Source organism: Aplysia californica, unplaced genomic scaffold (assembly GCF_000002075.1).
Source record: "Aplysia californica isolate F4 #8 unplaced genomic scaffold, AplCal3.0 scaffold00097, whole genome shotgun sequence".
Taxonomy (NCBI): domain Eukaryota; kingdom Metazoa; phylum Mollusca; class Gastropoda; order Aplysiida; family Aplysiidae; genus Aplysia; species Aplysia californica.
Window position 1 is genome coordinate 635,985 of NW_004797367.1, and position 1,283 is coordinate 637,267.

Here is a 1,283-nt window from a genome sequence, read left to right on the forward strand (position 1 = left end):
GTATGATAAATTATAATCATTATAATAATAGTATCTTTTATAGCGTCTACCCCCGTGTTTGTAAATTGATTATATCCGTCTGTCTGCTGGTATGTTGAGTCCTTTGCAGCCAAGACTGGCCCTGATATTCAAGATAGAAGCAGCCTGCTTTCTAAATATTATGTCGACGGTTGCATAAAATACTCTTCACTATACAAGACAGGCATACAATTTTGGATTATGCCGTAAAGAACAACAACAGTGTTATCATATGAGTTAATTAAGGATTACATGGACAAAATATCTACGTATTTTAAAAAATCACTATCACCTTCATATTGGAAAAGCAAATTAAAAGAGGTTTTTTTCTATTTCTCTCGTAAACAAAGTACGAAGTAATCGAAAAGTTGTTTTTTTAATATTCTATTGGTGTCTTCAATGTTTCGGCTTGCCTCGTTTCCTAATTCTCTGTTTCGTCGTGCCTACAGACCAAGGCACTGGCCATATGAGACATCAACAGACTCTATATAGCCTTTCATCAAAGACAAACCGGAGTTTGAGTAGCCACCGTCTCCAGCTTCAAGCACACGCACTTTGTTCTTCCCTGTGTATAGTTGTGTAGTCGCCCCAGCACGACGTGTGCATCCGTACACCTCTGTGACGTCACTGCAGCTCTGTGTACTCTCACACCTCTGTGACGTCACTATAGCCCTGCATATTCGTACTCCTCTGTGACATCACTGCACCACGTGATTACTATGTCGGTGGACGCCGCCTTCAAGGAAGCGGGCCAGTCGGTGGGACTGGAGATCTGGAGGATTGAGGTGAGTGGTCAACTTTCGTCATTGTCTGTGCTAGGTGTTAGAATCGACCCTATCCGTGCGTCGTGTTTTACTATCGTATCCATACTAGGTGGGAACACTGTATCACCACTTTCCAAAAAGGAAATTTACTCATTAATCCGACCCATATGTTTTGCATATAAGTCTGTCAAAATGATTTTTTGAAAAATACTGAAAGTTTCAAAGAGATTCAGATCTTCGTACTAGAAGTATTCTCAAAAGTACAAAAGGACCCCAGGGCTTGCGGATAAGGTAACAAATTTGCCAAACTACTTTTTCTGACTGTGTTCGCTGCACAAAACCTCGTGTAATAGCATTGGCTGTGGTTCCTTTTCTCTTTGTCTTCGCCTTCACCTCAACCTCTCTCTCTCCCTAACTCTCTCCCTCTCTCTCTTTCTCTCTCTCTCTCTCTCTCTCTCTCTCTCTCTCTCTCTCTCTGTCTGTCTGTCTCTCTCTCTCTCT

At 41.7% G+C, this 1,283-nt stretch overlaps 1 protein-coding gene across 1 annotated transcript in view; it reads left to right on the top strand.

Moving 5' to 3' along the window:
• The window catches only part of LOC101855413 (advillin), a gene marked incomplete in the record, with an annotated part of 77,437 nt that overhangs the window by 21,159 nt on the left and 54,995 nt on the right, over positions 1 to 1,283 (top strand). The window contains 1 exon segment of the mRNA XM_013080727.2: positions 468 to 803. Coding sequence (XP_012936181.1) covers positions 738 to 803 — 66 coding nt within the window.